General features: G+C 41.8%; 1 protein-coding gene across 2 annotated transcripts in view; it reads left to right on the forward strand.

Annotated features, from left to right (window-relative positions):
• Positions 1–10,249, forward strand: part of NAPEPLD (N-acyl phosphatidylethanolamine phospholipase D) — a 30,331-nt gene extending 20,082 nt beyond the window's left edge. For both annotated transcript variants that reach the window (XM_070755121.1, XM_070755122.1), the window contains exons 3-5: positions 3,305–3,951; positions 7,438–7,552; positions 10,088–10,249. In XM_070755121.1, the coding sequence (XP_070611222.1) occupies positions 3,305–3,951; positions 7,438–7,552; positions 10,088–10,216 (891 nt within the window). In that variant the 3' untranslated portion in view covers positions 10,217–10,249. The remainder of the gene's footprint in view (positions 1–3,304; positions 3,952–7,437; positions 7,553–10,087) is intronic.
• Positions 10,250–15,140: the final 4,891 nt, after the last annotated feature.

Below are 15,140 nucleotides of genomic sequence, written 5' to 3' on the forward strand. Positions count from 1 at the left end.
CTTCCTTCCTCTGTTCCTGTCCCTTCCCTCTTTCCTTCCTTCCTTCCCACCCTCCGTCCATTCATTCACCCATTCATCTCTTGATCGCTTAAAGCTAGTTTACTGGTTTTCTTTAAAATAAATATTCTAAAACATGTCTCAATTAATGTAATTTTATTGGTTTCTATTTTTATAAGTTACCAGTAGCCACTGCATTTTCTAACCTCGGCTTATACTCGGGTCAATAAGTTTTCACAGTTTTTGTGGCAAAAATTGGTGCCTCGGCTTATACTCGGGTCGGCTTATACTCGAGTATATACGGTACATTGGGCCCGGGGTTACAGGTAGTAGAACAGGTGGGAGGCCAGCCACAGGATGTTGCTATGAGTTCAGAATCTAGCGAGGAAGAATCAGACGTTGGCTGGGTCGATCCTAAATTCAGAAGGGTTCAAAAACGTAAGGAGTGTTTGGAAGAAGATATTAAGGGGAGGAATGGGTTAAATACTGAAGTGATGTTCCATGGGGCCTCTGTAGAAATCTCCTGGGAGCAAAAAGGGCTGGAAAAGGCAGGGAGAAACCTCCGCGGGGCCTCTCTAGGAATCTCCTGGGAGGAAACGGGGCCGGAAAAGGCGGGGAGAAACCTCCATGGGGACTCTAGGAATCTCCTGGGAGGAAACAGGGCCTCCACCCTCCCTGTGGTTTTCCCAATCGCACACATTATTTGCTTTTACATTGATTCCTATGGGGAAAATTGCTTCTTCTTACAAATTTTTCTACTTAGGAACCTGGTCACGAAACGAATTAAGTTCCCGAGTAGAGGTACCACTGTTATCTTATTTTTATTTTTCCCTGCTGCCTTCCTAAATTAAGTCAGATGTTTTTGCACAGTATTTTGCTGGTGCAGATAAACGTAGCAATGGCTACACTCCCTCCACCCCAACATTTGTGGCTGATCTTACACTCAGGTTGTAAGTACACTGACATATTTGTGCAGCTGAGCTAATACCAAGGCAGACTAAAGCTATTATAGGATTCCGGTTAAGTGTGTTGTTTGCTTTTAAGCCTACCTGAAGGGTTTACAGCAATGTTTTTCAACCAGTGTGCCGCGAGACATGGTCAGGTGTGCCGCGAAGCTCAGAGAGAAATTTATTTATTTATTTATTAGATTTGTATGCTGCCCCTCTCCGTAGACTTGGGGCGGCTAACAACAATAATGAAACAACATATAACAAATCTAATATTTAAAATAATTAAAAGACCCTTATTTAAAAAACCAAACATACACACAAACATACCATGCATAAATTGTATAGGCCTAGAGGGAAGGGAATATCTCAGTTCCCCCATGCCTGACAACAGAGGTGGGTTTTAAAAAGCTTATGAACGGCAAGGAGGGTGGGGGCAATTCTGAGGTCTGTGGGGAGTTGGTTCCAGAAAGAAAGCAAGAGAGAGAGAAAGAAAGAGAAAGAAAGCAAGAGAGAGAGAGAGAAAGAAAGCAAGAGAGAGAAAGAGCGAGAGAGAAAGAGAAAGAGAACAAGAGAAAGAAAGCAAGAGAGAGAGAGAAAGAAAGCAAGAGAGAGAAAGAGCGAGAGAGAAAGAGAACAAGAGAAAGAAAGCAAGAGAGAGAGAAAGAAAGAAAGAAAGCAAGAGAGAGAGAGAAAGAAAGCAAGAGAGAGAAAGAGCGAGAGAGAAAGAACAAGAGAAAGAAAGCAAGAGAGAGAGAGACATAGAGGGAGGTAGGGAGGGAGAAAGAGAGCAAAAAAGAGAGGAAGGAAGGAAGAGAAAGAAAGAGGGATGCAGAGGGAGAGAAAGAAAGAGGAAGGAAGGGAGAGAAAGAGGGAGAGATAAATAGAGCGAAAGGGAAGAAGAGAGAGAGAGAGAGAATTTTTTGGTCCAAACATTTTTTAACACCCCCCTCCCATAGTTCCCTCTAAGCTGAGCAGTGAGCAATCGCTCACTTAAAAATCATCATTAACTCAGAGTTTTCCAAACCTGCCCAGAAGCCGAGAGGTAAAGAGTGAGAGGGAAGGAGAGAGAGAGGAAGAGAAAGAAACAGATAGAAAAAAGAGAGGAAGGAAAAGAGAAAGAAAAACAATGGGAGTAAGGAAGAGAGAAAGAAAATCAAAATCTAGTTTGAAACTAGCTCAACTATTTCAGTGGCCTTTTGATATTGATAGAGTTGCCCTATTATGAGCTCACTGTTATAGACACACAGTACAGTATTTTATTTTGAAATTATCTGACGCAAAACAGGGTGGGGTTTTTATTTGTTTGTTTATTTATTTATTTATTTATTTATTTATTATTTCTGTGCCGCCCAGTCCCGAAGGGACTGCCGCTCAGACACTATACTTTTCCGCCCACCCCAAAAAAAAATTAGAGGGAACACTGCCCCCTCCCGCTCAATGTGCCCCAGGGTTTCGTAAATGTAAAAAATGTGCCGCAGCTCAAAAAAGGTTGAAAATCACTGGTTTACAGTAAAGTTTAACCCCTATGGAGAACTTTTGATGTAATTTGTTTCTTTTATTATTTTATTTGTTTTATTTTATTTATAATACAATTAAAAAGATAAAACACAAAAAACACAGGCCATAAAATGTAATAAATGATTACATGACTGATTATTCAGTTTACTTTTTTACATTTAATTCTTGATAAGCTACATGAAGCATATAGAAATGTTTTCTGCAGCATAACCCGTGGCTGGAATTTTACCCTTTAACCTTGTTCAGATCTTTCTTGTTTCCCCTGCATTGATTTATTTGAATGTCCTGATAAATGCATTATAGAAACATAGAAGGTCGACGGCAGAAAAAGACCTCATGATCCATCGAGTCTGCCCTTATACTATTTTTTGTATTTTATCTTAGGATGGATATATGTTTATCCCAGGCATGTTTAAATTCAGTTACTGTGGATTTACCAACCACGTCTCTTGGAAGTTTGTTCCAAGCATCTACTACTCTTTCAGTAAAATAATATTTTCTCGCGTTGCCCTTGATCTTTCCCCCAACTAACCTCAGATTGTGCCCCCTTGTTCTTGTGTTCACTTTCCTATTAAAACCACTTCCCTCCTGAACCTTATTTAACCCTTTAACCTATTTAAATGTTTCGATCATGTCCCCTCTTTCCCTTCTGTCCTCCAGACTATACAGATTGAGTTCATTAAGTCTTTCCTGATACGTTTTATGCTTCCTTCCGAACACCCTGAAGGTCCCTTCCAGCTCTATTCTGATTTATTGATTGACTGAAGACTTATAATATTTGTCGTTTGGAAATAGAAACATGTTTTCTGATTTGGTCTTTTCTGTTTTTCTGTTGCTAGATTCTTGACTTACACCTCCCCGTGTCGCCACCTTATTTTGTCCAAAACCCTGAACGGTGTGGAAAAACCGGAGCTGGTATCCGAGTAACATGGCTCGGACATGCGTCGGTGTTGGTAGAAATGGATGAAGTGACCTTTATTACTGATCCCATCTTCAGCCAGCGGGCTTCCCCAGTCCAGTTTTTCGGCCCTAAACGTTTCCGAGGTCCTCCGTGCACCGTCAGCGAACTGCCCAAAATAGACGCAGTGTTGATCAGCCACAATCATTACGACCATTTGGATAGCTTGACCGTCACGAGTTTAAACGCGCGTTTCGGCAGCGAGTTGAGGTGGTTCGTGCCGCTGGGACTCTTAGACTGGATGCAGAGTTGCGGCTGCGAGAACGTCATCGAACTGGACTGGTGGGGTGAAAACTGCATCCCCGGTCACGACGCCGTCACCTTTGTCTTCACTCCTTCTCAACACTGGGGCAGAAGGACGCTCACGGATGAAAACAAGGTTCTTTGGGGAAGTTGGTCAGTTCTGGGTCCCTGGAACCGGTTCTTTTTCGCTGGCGATACTGGCTATTGCGTTGCCTTTGAGGAAATAGGGAAACGGTTCGGGCCGTTCGACCTGGCGGCCATTCCCATCGGAGCCTACGAACCAAGGTGCGGTCACGAAAGCATGGAGGCCTATCTATCGGCCTACTGAAAGTCTGAGGAGATTTTGTTTATTTTTATTTATTTATTGCATTTATATGCCGCTCATTTCAAAGTAGACTCAGAGCAGCTAACAAATGCGAACCAAGGCGCGATCGCAAAAGCATGGAGGCCGATCTATCGGCCTACTGAAAGTCTGAGGAGATTTTATTTATTTTTATTTATTTATTGCATTTATATGCCGCTCATTCCAAAGTGGACTCAGAGTGGCTAAGATACGCGAACCAAGGCGCGATCGCAAAAGCATGGAGGCCGATCTATCGGCCTACTGAAAGTCTGAGGAGATTTTATTTATTTTTATTTATTTATTGCATTTATATGCCGCTCATTCCAAAGTGGACTCAGAGCGGCTAAGATACGCGAACCAAGGTGCGATCACAAAAGCATGGAGGCCGATCTATCGGCCTACTGAAAGTCTGAGGAGATTTTATTTATTTTTATTTATTTATTGCATTTATATGCCGCTCATTCCAAAGTGGACTCAGAGCGGCTAAGATACGCGAACCAAGGTGCGATCACAAAAGCATGGAGGCCGATCTATCGGCCTACTGAAAGTCTGAGGAGATTTTATTTATTTTTATTTATTTATTGCATTTATATGCCGCTCATTCCAAAGTGGACTCAGAGTGGCTAACAAATGCGATAAATGCAATAATATTAAAATACAATGACAAATACATAATAAAATCAGTAATAACGATAAATAATTACTTTAAAAGAACCATACACACACAGCAGTCAATTTATTTCCAGGCCTGCTGGAAAAGTGAGGTCTTAATGGCTTTCCGGAAGACCGGTAGGGAGTCTCTGGGGGCAATTGATTCCATAGGGTTGGAGCCGCCACAGAGAAGGCTCTTCCCCGAGGTCCCGCCAACCGACATTGTTTGGCGAACAAGACCTGGAGAAGGCCGACTCCGTGGGCCTTTACTGGCCGCAATGAGGTATGAGGGAGGAGATGTTCCCGTAAATAGTCTGGCCCTGAGCCATTTAGGGTTTTAAAGATGATAACCAACACCTTGAATTGGGTGCGGAGACCGACTGGCAACCAATGCAGCTCGCGTAGAAATGGAATAACACGGGTATACCTAGGTATCTCAGTCCTCCAGGTCATGGTTGTTCCAAAGGAGCTTTTTTCAGGAGGCAACTGGACTTTCTTATTTTTTCTTTGAAGGCATTTTGCTCCTCACCCAAGAAGCTTCTTCAGTTCTGACTGGATGATGTTACACCAACACTTGTCTGCATTGGTTGCCGATCAATTTCCGGTCACAATTCAAAGTGTTGGTTATGACCTATAAAGCCCTTCATGGCATCGGACCAGGATATCTCCGGGACCGCCTTCTGCCGCACGAATCCCAGCGACCGGTTAGGTCCCATAGAGTTGGCCTTCTCCGGGTCCTGTGGACTAAACAATGTCATTTGGCGGGACCCAGGAGAAGAGCCTTCTCTGTGGCGGCCCCGACCCTCTGGAACCAGCTCCCCCCAGATATCAGAGTTGCCCCCACCCTCCTTTCGCAAGCTCCTTAAAACCCACCTCTGTCGTCAGGCATGGGGGAATTGAAATTTTTCCCTTCCCCCTAGGCTTATAGAATTTATACATGGTATCCTTGTTTGTATAATTGGTCTCTTAAATTGGGGTTTTTTTAGATTATTTTTAATATTAGATTTGTTACATTGTCTTCTTTATTGTTGTTAGCTGCCCCGAGTCTTCGGAGAGGGGCGGCATACAAATCTAATAAATGAATGAATGAATGAATGGGAGGATTTGGAAGCGGAATTATATTCCGCAAGGAATATAAATCCTTTTATTACCCACCATCCTACCAGAGCTGAAGAAGGTTCTTGGATAAGAAGCAAAATGTCTTGAACAACACCCCCCCCAAGAAAGTCCAGTTATCTCCTGAAAAGGCACTTTTGGGACTATCGGCCTACTGATGTTTTTAGATGTAGGTCAAGGGTGTCAAATTCAATTTCATTGAGGGCCACATCAGGATTGTGGTCAGGGGAGGGCTGCAATTTTTTTCACTACCACATTGAGGGCGTGGCTTATTTTGTGGGTGTGGCTTGCTGGCCATGTGAGCAGGTGGGAGAGGCTTATGTTTTGTTTTTAATTTTCTTTTGTTGACATCTGATTCGCTACACAAGGTTTTCTTGGCTAATAGAAAAATGTATAAAGAAAGAAGGAAGCACTTTGGCATAATGGTTAAGAAGTTATATGATTGGTGTTGCACTTTTTGAAGGAACATTAAGGAGGAAATTTAATTAAAAGAAAATGAATGTAACTGGATGACAAAATTAGAAAAAAAAGCTTTTGCAACTTTTTTGATGATTGATATTAGTTGCTAACAAAACACTGCATTTTATTCATGGAAAATTAGATGGTACACTGTGTTGTTTGAATGTATGTTGAGAGAAAATTTTTTATAAAAATTACACCCCCCCCCAAAAACAGTCCTTCCTTCCTCTGTCCCTCCATTCATTTCATTCTTCCTTCCTTCCTTCCTTCCTTCCTTCCTTCCTTCCTTCCTTCCTTCCTTCCTTCCTTCCTTCCTTCCTTCCTTCCTTCCTTCCTTGTTCCCTCCATTTCTCCTTCCTTCCTTCCCTCCTTCATTCCTCTCCACTTCTCCTTCCCTCCCTCTCTTTCCCTTTCCTTTCTTTCTCTCTCTCTTTTCCCTGTGCTCTTGTCACTCAGCGGCGGGCCAGATAAATGGCCTCAGATGGCCGCATGTGGCCCGTGGGCCATAGTTTGGGGACCGCTGGTTTAGATAAACTAAATGCATCCAAGTCTCCCATAGACAGATCGAAACTGCTCAATTCTGGGTGCAGAAACAGTCCCAAAACCATTTTGAGGGTGGAAAATTGAGAAAGGCTGAATTACAAAGAGAAGGCAGGAGGTAGAGTGCTGTACTGCAGGCCACTGAAGCTGACTGTAGATCTGCAGGTCAGCGGTTCAAATCTCATCACCGGCTCAAGGTTAACTCAGCCTTCCATCCTTCCAAGGTGGGTCAAATGAGGACCCAAATTGTGGGGGCAATATGCTGGCTCTGTTAAAAAGTGCTGTTGCTAACATGTTGTAAGCTGCCCTGAGTCTAAGGAGAAGGGCGGCATAAAAATCAAATAAATAAAAATAAAATAAATAAACAAGGGAATAGTAAGAGCAAAACAGCAAGAAAGGAACTGGGTGTAATCTATGGGGTGTTTTGCAAAAATTTACATTTAGCTGAGAGGCAACTTAACACATAAATAGGCAAATATTCTTAGCGGCATGGGAGTAGCCAGGAAAACCTGCAGAAATACAAAATATGGGAGATTTACATTGGCCAGGAAATAAAACTTGCAATTAAAGCACCAATTTTGTAAAATGCAATCAGAAAAGCAAAATTGTCAAGGTAACCTTCAAGGGAGTTATGTATTTTTTTTTTTTTTGGTGGTATGTAGGTGGTTTATGAAATACCAGCACGTGGACCCGGAAGATGCAGTACGGACCCACATTGATGTACAAGCAAAAAAGTCGGTCGGGATTCATTGGGGAACTTTCGCGTTAGCCAATGAGGTATGTATATAACTCATAAGTGGGGTGGCTTGCAGAACTTTGGCCTAAAACGGAACGATATAGAAAGATGAATTCCTCGGGTTCTTCTTTTTTTAAAGAAAATTGGTTTATATTATAAAATATAAAAGGCTATGAATTCAATCCTAGGTAGAGGCAGATATTTCTCTCTCTAAGCACAATAAGAACGTACAGTATCTGCGGAATCAAAACTCCTTATTGGTGTCAGGAAGGGCATCCGGCCAATAAACAAGGGGTTATGGAGTCATTAAATGAAGATGAAATAATAATAACAATAATAATGATAATAATAATAATAATAATAATAATAATAATAATAATAATAATAATGCCCAGACTCCATCCTGCAAAGGGTTATGGAGTCATTAAATGAAAATGATATAATAATAATAATAATAATAATAATAATAATAATAATAATAATAATAATGATGATGATCTGCCGGGCTCTCTGATAGCCTCCCGAAAATTCAAGGGTACAAATTTCTGCAGTTTCCATTGCTTTGACTAGTAAAGCTAAATTATTTAACATTTACCTCCAGGAATATCAACTCTATTGCACACTTTAGAGTCATCAGCAAATAGGCAAACCTTCCCTACCAAACCTTCCCCTATGTCACTCACAAACATATTAAAAAGAATAGGACCCAGAACAGACCCTTGTGGCACACCACTTGTAACCTGTCTCTGCTCAGAATACTCACCATTAACAATAACTCATTAGGATGAGATTTAGCAGTCCGTCTGCATTTAAAAGACAAAGGTCACTCTTTTGAAGATAGCAAAGCCCACATTTTAGACAAAGAGGACCCCTGTTCTGAAAGAGGGGTCGGAGAGGCCATCTTTGTCAAAGTTGAATAGTCCTCTCTCAACCTAGGATGTGACGTCATCTATCTCCGGGCTACAACACAGTCCTGTCATCAATTTCAAGAAGGCTCCACACCCATTTCTGACCCTGAGGTAAAGTTTACCTCAGATAAACCTCCAAGCAGCCTCAACAACAACATGCAAATGACCAGCTGTCTGCAAGGAGTATTAATTGGTTGCCGGTCGGTTTCTGGTCACAATTCAAAGTGTTGGTTATGACCTATAAAGCCCTCCATGGCACTGGACCAGAATATCTCTGGGACCGTCTTCTGCTGCATGAATCCCAGTGACCGGTTAGGTCCCACAGAGTTGGCCTTCTCCGGGTCCCGTCGACTAAACAATGTCGTCTGGCGGGACCCAGGGGAAGAGCCTTCTCTGTGGCGGCCCCGGCCTTCTGGAACCAACTCCCCCCAGATATCAGAGTTGCCCACACCCTCCTTGCCTTTCGTAAGCTCCTTAAAACCCACCTCTGTCGTCAGGCATGGGGGAATTGAGATATTCCCTTCCCCCCTAGGCTTACAAAATTTATGCATGGTATGTTTGTATGTATGATTGGTTTCTTAAATTGGGGTTTTTAAACTACTTTTAATATTAGATTTGTTTATATTGTTTTTTTACTGTTGTTAGCCGCCCCGAGTCTACGGAGAGGGGCGGCATACAAATCTAATAAATAAATAAATAAATAATAACAAATTAATCCTTCCACTCCTCACCATCCAGTCAGAACTGAAGAAGCAATTGTATTGGCAGTTCTGTGTTAGCAAATACTTCAGAAGAAAAGGATTTAGGGGTAGTGATTTCTGACAGTCTCAAAATGGGTGAACAGTGCAGTCAGGCGGTAGGGAAAGCAAGTAGGATGCTTGGCTGCATAGCTAGAGGTATAACAAGCAGGAAGAGGGAGATTATGATCCCGCTATATAGAATGCTGGTGAGACCACATTTGGAGTACTGTGTTCAGTTCTGGAGACCTCACCTACAAAAAGATATTGACAAAATTGAACGGGTCCAAAGACGGGCTACAAGAATGGTGGAAGGTCTTAAGCATAAAACGTATCAGGAAAGACTTAATGAACTCAATCTGTATAGTCTAGAGGACAGAAGGAAAAGGGGGGACATGATCGAAACATTTAAATATATTAAAGGGTTAAATAAGGTCCAGGAGGGAAGTGTTTTTAATAGGAAAGTGAACACAAGAACAAGGGGACACAATCTGAAGTTAGTTGGGGGAAAGATCAAAAGCAACATGAGAAAATATTATTTGACTGAAAGAGTAGTAGATCCTTGGAACAAACTTCCAGCAGACATGGTAGACAAATCCACAGTAACTGAATTTAAACATGCCTGGGATAAACATATATCCATCCTAAGATAAAATACAGAAAATAGTATAAGGGCAGACTAGATGGACCATGAGGTCTTTTTCTGCCGTCAGACTTCTATGTTTCTATGTTTCTATGAAGCTACTTGGATGAGAAGCGAAACATCTTCAAAGCAAAGTCCACCAGTAAAAGCACCTTTGGGACAACCATGACCTGGATGACTGAGAATCTCCATAGTCATTTAATTTGATTTCAAGTTCTTTAATGACAGTATCCAACACAGAACTTAATTTATGTCTAATCCGGCATTTTCTCTCTTTTTTCTTCCTAGTACTACTTAGAGCCACCTGGTAAACTGAAGGAAGCTCTTGAGAGATACGGATTGCAAACAGAAGATTTCTTTGTTTTGAACCATGGAGAATCACGAGATTTAAATATTAACGATGACGGAATTGAATAGAAGCAGAAAAACTTCTCATTAACCATAATCGGGGGTGGGCGGGGCGGGTGGGAAATAAGAGTGACTATTTTTTTTTTTGTAAAACAAAAATTAAATAGGCTTTTGAAGACTTCAGGCGTGTCCGATTCTAACAACCTCTTAAAAAAAATACCCTTGCATCCCGACGTTGTAAAACATGATTCTTGAGAACAAATTAACCGTGGAGAGCTACAAATACCTTTTCAGTCCACAAGGATTCTTCTACGAAATAAACCTTTGTACAATTGTTCGTTTGCTCGGGAACGGTATAAAATAACGGCTAAGAATTTATTCCCACCCAGACACACTTAATAGCATGTGTTCAGTGCTTGACGGAGCCTGGTTGCATGTAAAAATGAATGTAAATTCTAGTCCGACCACTAGTATGCAAGCTGACTATATGCCGATCGGTGCTGATGAGACCTACCTGATACAGGTATGTGCAGTGGTGATAATTGTAGAATCCTTCAGTTCTCTCCCACTCATTAGCTAATTGAGAGGGGAACAAAAAAATAATGAAGATACTGCGATAAAAACACAAGGCTACCCAAAAACAACACCTTTGTATTCCTAACTGGGTCCTGGATTTATACACAAATTGAAAACATGTCCTGGTATGCTGAAATCTTGCAGAAATCTGATTTTTTTGGGCTAGCTGTGAAGATGATCACTCAGGAGTCACAATTTTCTATGTGTGTTTAACCAGACAAGCCTACATTAAAAAAGCTGAAGAGCATTTAGAATTTGTCCACGATCATTTCTTCGAAAACACAATTCCTTCAGCATGGCTGGTTTTTAAAAAATATTAATACTCCCTAACGTGACGATGTTTTCAAAACTTTCACGTACAGTAGCAACTTTGGCGGAATGTGTTTTGAACCCTGCAGCCTTAATGGGCAAAAAAAGGACTTATTCGAACTGTCCGTCGTGCCAGGTGCCTTCCAAGTTGTCGAATTGTAGGATTGGAAACGAGTCTTCCAACCTAAGTTGCTGCTGAAGCCCATTTTAAGGAGAACCCAGATTGGACCGAGTGCTTAACACACGTTTAGTTGCAAACATGGAAGGATCCGTTGAAACGTGCCTTTTTCTAGAGTTTCGAATATGAAAAATAAACAAAGCGCCTAACGTTTGTTGTGCTGCTGGCCAAAACGTGTGTGTGCATTGTGCTGTGATTGTGAATGGTGTGTTATGGTCCCCCAAAGCCTTCTATTGTTTGAGAATATGACTGACAGGCGATACAAAGCATCGGTTGCTCCAAATAATGATGATAATAATCTTTATTCAGCTCCATTTTGTTTGCGTTTCTTTCCTTACGGCGATTGTGATGTCCGAAACCAGTAATTTTAAAACCAAGATGTACAAAGCTGAAATCACCGATGATTGAATGAATTTGCTCTGCATTAAAAACATAACCAAATAATGCTTGTGTGAACCTGTTCCTTTGACAATAAATTCTTGCCCCCCAAAATGTTCATAACACGTCGTCATTTATAGATTGTTTGGGATGGTACTTAAGGTGACGGACTAAAAACAGAGTTCTGAGTTTTTAATCCTTCGCCGGGGATGAAAAATGGTGGGGCCAATTTATCCCAATTTAGTTGTTTTTTTCCCTAGGGCAAGTTACGTCAGAGAGGGGTTGCTACAGGGAAAATACGAGTTTGGAGCCACTACAACATAGAAACATAGAAGACTGACGGCAGAAAAAGACCTCATGGTCCATCTAGTCTGCCCTTATACTATTTTCTGTATTTTATCTTAGGATGGATATATGTTTATCCCAGGCATGTTTAAATTCAGTTCCTGTGGATTTACCAACTACGTCTGCTGGAAGTTTGTTCCAAGCATCTACTACTCTTTCAGTGAAATAATATTTTCTCATGTTGCCTTTGATCTTTCCCCCCAACTAACTTCAGATTGTGTCCCCTTGTTCTTGTGTTCACTTTCCTATTAAAAACGCTTCCCTCCTGAACCTTATTTAACCCTTTGACATATTTAAATGTTTCGATCATGTCCCCCCTTTTCCTTCTGTCCTCCAGACTATACAGATTGAGTTCATGAAGTCTTTCCTGATACGTTTTATGCTTAAGACCTTCCACCATTCTTGTAGCCCGTCTTTGGACCCCTTCAATTTTATCAATATCTTTTTCTAGGTGAGCACAGTATTCCTTCTTCCTGCTTGTTATACCTCTAGCTATGAAGCCAAGCATTCTACTTGCCTTCCCTACCGCCTGACCGCACTGTTCACCCATTTTGAGACTGTCAGAAATCACTTTTGCTAACACAGAACTACGAATACAATACTCAGATTGAGGATTCCTTTCCCCCCCAAGTGCATTATTTTACATTTGGAAACATTAAACTGCAGTTTCCATTGCTTTGACCATTTATCTAGTAAAGCTAAATAATTTACAGATTGAGTTCATTAAGTCTTTCCTGAAACGTTTTATGCTTAAGACCTTCCACCATTCTTGTAGCCCGTCTTTGGACCCGTTCAATTTTGTCAATATCTTTTTGTAGGTGGTCTCCAGAACTGAACACAGTATTCCAAATGTGGTCTCACCAGCATTCTATATAGCGGGATCACAATCTCCCTCTTCCTGCTTGTTATACCTCTAGCTATGCAGCCAAGCATCCTACTTGCTTTTCCTACAGCCCGACCACACTGCTCACCCATTTTGAGACTCAGAAATCAAGTAGTACAACAATTTGTAAATTACAGCAGCACCAGGGAAAGCCTGCCATCTTCAGCACTATTGGTGCGCCCTCCAATATTGGGAGCACGAGCGCCCCTAGTGGAGGCTCGAGCACCCTTCGGCATGAGATTTCGCTTCCGCGCATGTGCAGCAAGCGAAATCTTGTGTGAAGACGCTCGTGCAAGTGAGGGTTTGCCAATGACCTAAGTGCTAAAGCCCACTGCAACATTATCGCCAAAAAAGCCTCTAGAGTTGTTAACCTGATCCTACGCAGCTTCTGCTCAGGCAATCTCACTCTACTCACAAGAGCCTACAAAACTTTTGCCAGACCCATCCGTGACTACTGCTCATCTGTCTGGAACCCATACCACATCTCAGACATCAACACCCTTGAAAATGTCCAAAGATATTTCACCAGAAGAGCCCTTCACTCCTCCACTCGAAAGAGAATATCCTACGACAATAGACTAACAATCCTGGGCCTTGAAAGCCTGAAACACGATTTGAGTATTGCCCACAAGATCATGTGCTGCAACGTCCTACCGGTCAATGACTACTTCAGCTTCAACCGCAACAACACAAGAGCACACATCAGATTCAAACTTAATAAGAACCGCTCCAAACTTGACTGTAAAAAATATGATTTCAACAATCGAGTTATCGAAGCGTGGAACTCATTACCGGACTCAATTGTGTCAACCCCTAACCCCCAACACTTCTCCCTTAGACTCTCCACGATTGACCTCTCCAGGTTCCTAAGAGGCCAGTAAGGGGCGTACATAAGTGTACTGGTGTGCCTTTCGTCCCCTGTCCAATTATCTTTCCTTCACCTATCTTATATATTCTCTTCCTTTCATATATCCTCTCCTCTAAGTTCACTTTCACCCTCTTTCATATTATCACATGTCTATTTTTCTTCCTATGTATTTGTATATTGGACAAATGAATAAATAAAAATAAATAAATAATTTTCGCCGCGCAGAATGCAGAATATCACCGAAATCTCACTCGGACGAGCATCTTCACGCAAGATTTTGCTTGTTGTGCATGTTCAGAAGCGAAATTTCATGCGGATCACACATGTGCACACCGGGAGTGCGCGGCTGCGCACACATCTTCAAAATCGCTACCACAATGGAGCATCTTACCATTCCGATCGTTCACTCAACAGCACGGAAAAAATTGACTTGACCATTTATACTTATGACTGTTCAACATCCCCATGGTCGTATGATCAAAATTCAGACCCTTGGCAACTGGCTCATATTTATGACGGCCGCAGTGTCCCCTCCTTTTGCGACCTTACAACAAGCTGTGTCAACAGAGAAGCTGGATACACATGAGAACCAATGGTGGGTTAACATAGAAACATAGAAGTCTGACGGCAGAAAAAGACCTCATGGTCCATCTAGTCCAGTGTTTTTCAACCAGTGTGCTGCGAGACATGGTCAGGTGTGCCGCGAAGAAGGAAGCTCAGGTTCCGGCCTCGCAACTTTTTGCTGAGAGAGAGAGGGAGAGAGGGACAGAAAGAAAGAGAGAGGGAAAGAGAAAGAAAGCAAGAGAGAGAGAAAGAAAGAGAGTGTGAGTGAGAGAAAGCAAGAGAGAAAGAAAAGAGAAAGAGAAAGCAAGAGAGAAAGAGAAAGAAAGCAAGAGAGAGAAAAGGAGAGGAAGGGAGGGAGAGAGAGAAATGAGCAAAAAGGGGAGGAAAAAAGAGAAATTAGAAAATGATTGAGGCAGAGAATGAGAGGAAAGAGAGAGAAACAAAAGAGAGAGAGAAGTGACTCTTGATTTAAAGCATATGATAAAAAGCACCCAAAGAATAAGAGAGAAAAAACCCAGCCCTCACCTGTTTTTGGAAATGGTTCAAGAGTGTGTATACACACACACACACACACACAAGGGTGGGGAGGAGACAGGGATGGAAAAAGAGAGGAGAGTGTCTTAGGGTGTCATTTTATGTCATTTTGGTGGGTGGTGTGCCCCAGGATTTTGTAAATGTAAAAAATGTGCCGCGGCTCAAAAAAGGTTGAAAATCACTGATCTAGTCTGCCCTTATACTATTTTCTGTATTTTATCTTAGGATGGATCTATGTTTATCCCAGGCATGTTTCAATTCAGTGACTGTGGATTTACCAACCACGTCTGCTGGAAGTTTGTTCCAAGGATCTACTACTCTTTCAGTAAAATAATATTTTCTCATGTTGCTTTTGATC

Source organism: Erythrolamprus reginae, chromosome 6, assembly GCF_031021105.1.
Source record: "Erythrolamprus reginae isolate rEryReg1 chromosome 6, rEryReg1.hap1, whole genome shotgun sequence".
NCBI classification, from domain to species: Eukaryota; Metazoa; Chordata; class Lepidosauria; order Squamata; family Dipsadidae; genus Erythrolamprus; species Erythrolamprus reginae.